General features: G+C 66.3%; 1 protein-coding gene across 1 annotated transcript in view; it reads left to right on the forward strand.

Annotated features, from left to right (window-relative positions):
- The window catches only part of LOC104388524 (probable beta-D-xylosidase 2), a 4312-nt gene that overhangs the window by 1078 nt on the left and 2024 nt on the right, over positions 1–1210 (forward strand). The window contains exons 2-7 of the mRNA XM_009997398.1: positions 66–225; positions 359–529; positions 632–723; positions 815–972; positions 1052–1155; positions 1200–1210. The exon at positions 1200–1210 is cut by the window's right edge and continues 229 nt beyond it. Coding sequence (XP_009995700.1) covers positions 66–225; positions 359–529; positions 632–723; positions 815–972; positions 1052–1155; positions 1200–1210 — 696 coding nt within the window. The remainder of the gene's footprint in view (positions 1–65; positions 226–358; positions 530–631; positions 724–814; positions 973–1051; positions 1156–1199) is intronic.

Consider the following 1210-nt stretch of genomic DNA (forward strand, 5'->3'; position numbering starts at 1 on the left):
TGGTCTTGTGAAATGAGCCCCACCCCCTGTCCTCGCCCCTCAACACCCCCATGCTTTCCCTGCAGCCCTGAGCTCATTTACCGGGTGGCCAATGCCACTGCCACCGAGGTGAGAGCCAAGCACAACGCCTTCGCCGCCGCCGGCCGCTACGGTGACCACACCGGGCTCAGCTGCTTCAGCCCTGTCCTCAACATCATGAGGCACCCGCTGTGGGGCAGGAACCAGGTGCCAGCACAGGGGAAGAACCAGCCACGCAGGACCATGGCTGAGCAGCTGGAGAATGGCAGTGGCTCCCTTGGGTGCTGGCTGTGGGGGTGTGGGGTGGGTCCCAGCAGTGAGCCACCTGCGTCTCATCCAGGAGACCTATGGGGAGGACCCATTCCTGAGCGGGGAGCTGGGCCGCAGCTTCGTGCAGGGGCTGCAGGGCCAGCACCCCCGGTACATCAAGGCCAGCGCTGGCTGCAAGCACTTCAGCGTGCACGGGGGCCCCGAGAACATCCCCGTCTCCAGGCTCAGCTTTGATGCCAAGGTGGGTGCAGTGGAGCCATGGGACAGCAGGGCCATGGGGCAGTGGGGCTGTGAGGTGGTGGATGCCCCTCGGGTGCTGACCCCTCTGCCATGGCACTCACAGGTGCTGGAGCGGGACTTGCGCACCACCTTCCTGCCCCAGTTCCAGGCCTGCGTGCGGGCGGGCTCCTACAGCTTCATGTGCAGCTACAACCGGTACCGAGCGCGGCGGGGGCTGCGCGGGCTGGGCTGCCTGCGGGGTGCCTGGTGCCCGGCCATCCTGCCTGCCCCATCCCTTCTCCCGCAGGATCAATGGCGTTCCCGCCTGCGCCAACAAGAAGCTGCTGACAGACATCCTGCGCAGAGAGTGGGGGTTCGAGGGCTACGTGGTGAGCGACGAGGGGGCCCTGGAGCTCATCATGCTGGGGCACCACTACACACACACCTTCCTGGAGACGGCGGTCGGTGAGCTGGCGGGACGGGCGCGGGGTCCCAGGCCATCACCAGCTGTGACGAGAAGTTTCCCTTCTCCCTGGCACGGCAGCTTCCATGAACGCCGGCTGCAACCTGGAACTCGCCTATGGCTTGAGGAACAACGTCTTCATGCACATCCCCCAGGCTCTGGCCATGGGCAACATCACACTGCAGGTGAGCTGGGGGAGTGGGGCCAGGGGCACAGGTAGGGAGCCAAGGCTGGCCCCGC

Source organism: Chaetura pelagica, unplaced genomic scaffold, assembly GCF_000747805.2.
Source record: "Chaetura pelagica isolate M959 unplaced genomic scaffold, ChaPel_1.0 scaffold1445, whole genome shotgun sequence".
Taxonomy (NCBI): domain Eukaryota; kingdom Metazoa; phylum Chordata; class Aves; order Apodiformes; family Apodidae; genus Chaetura; species Chaetura pelagica.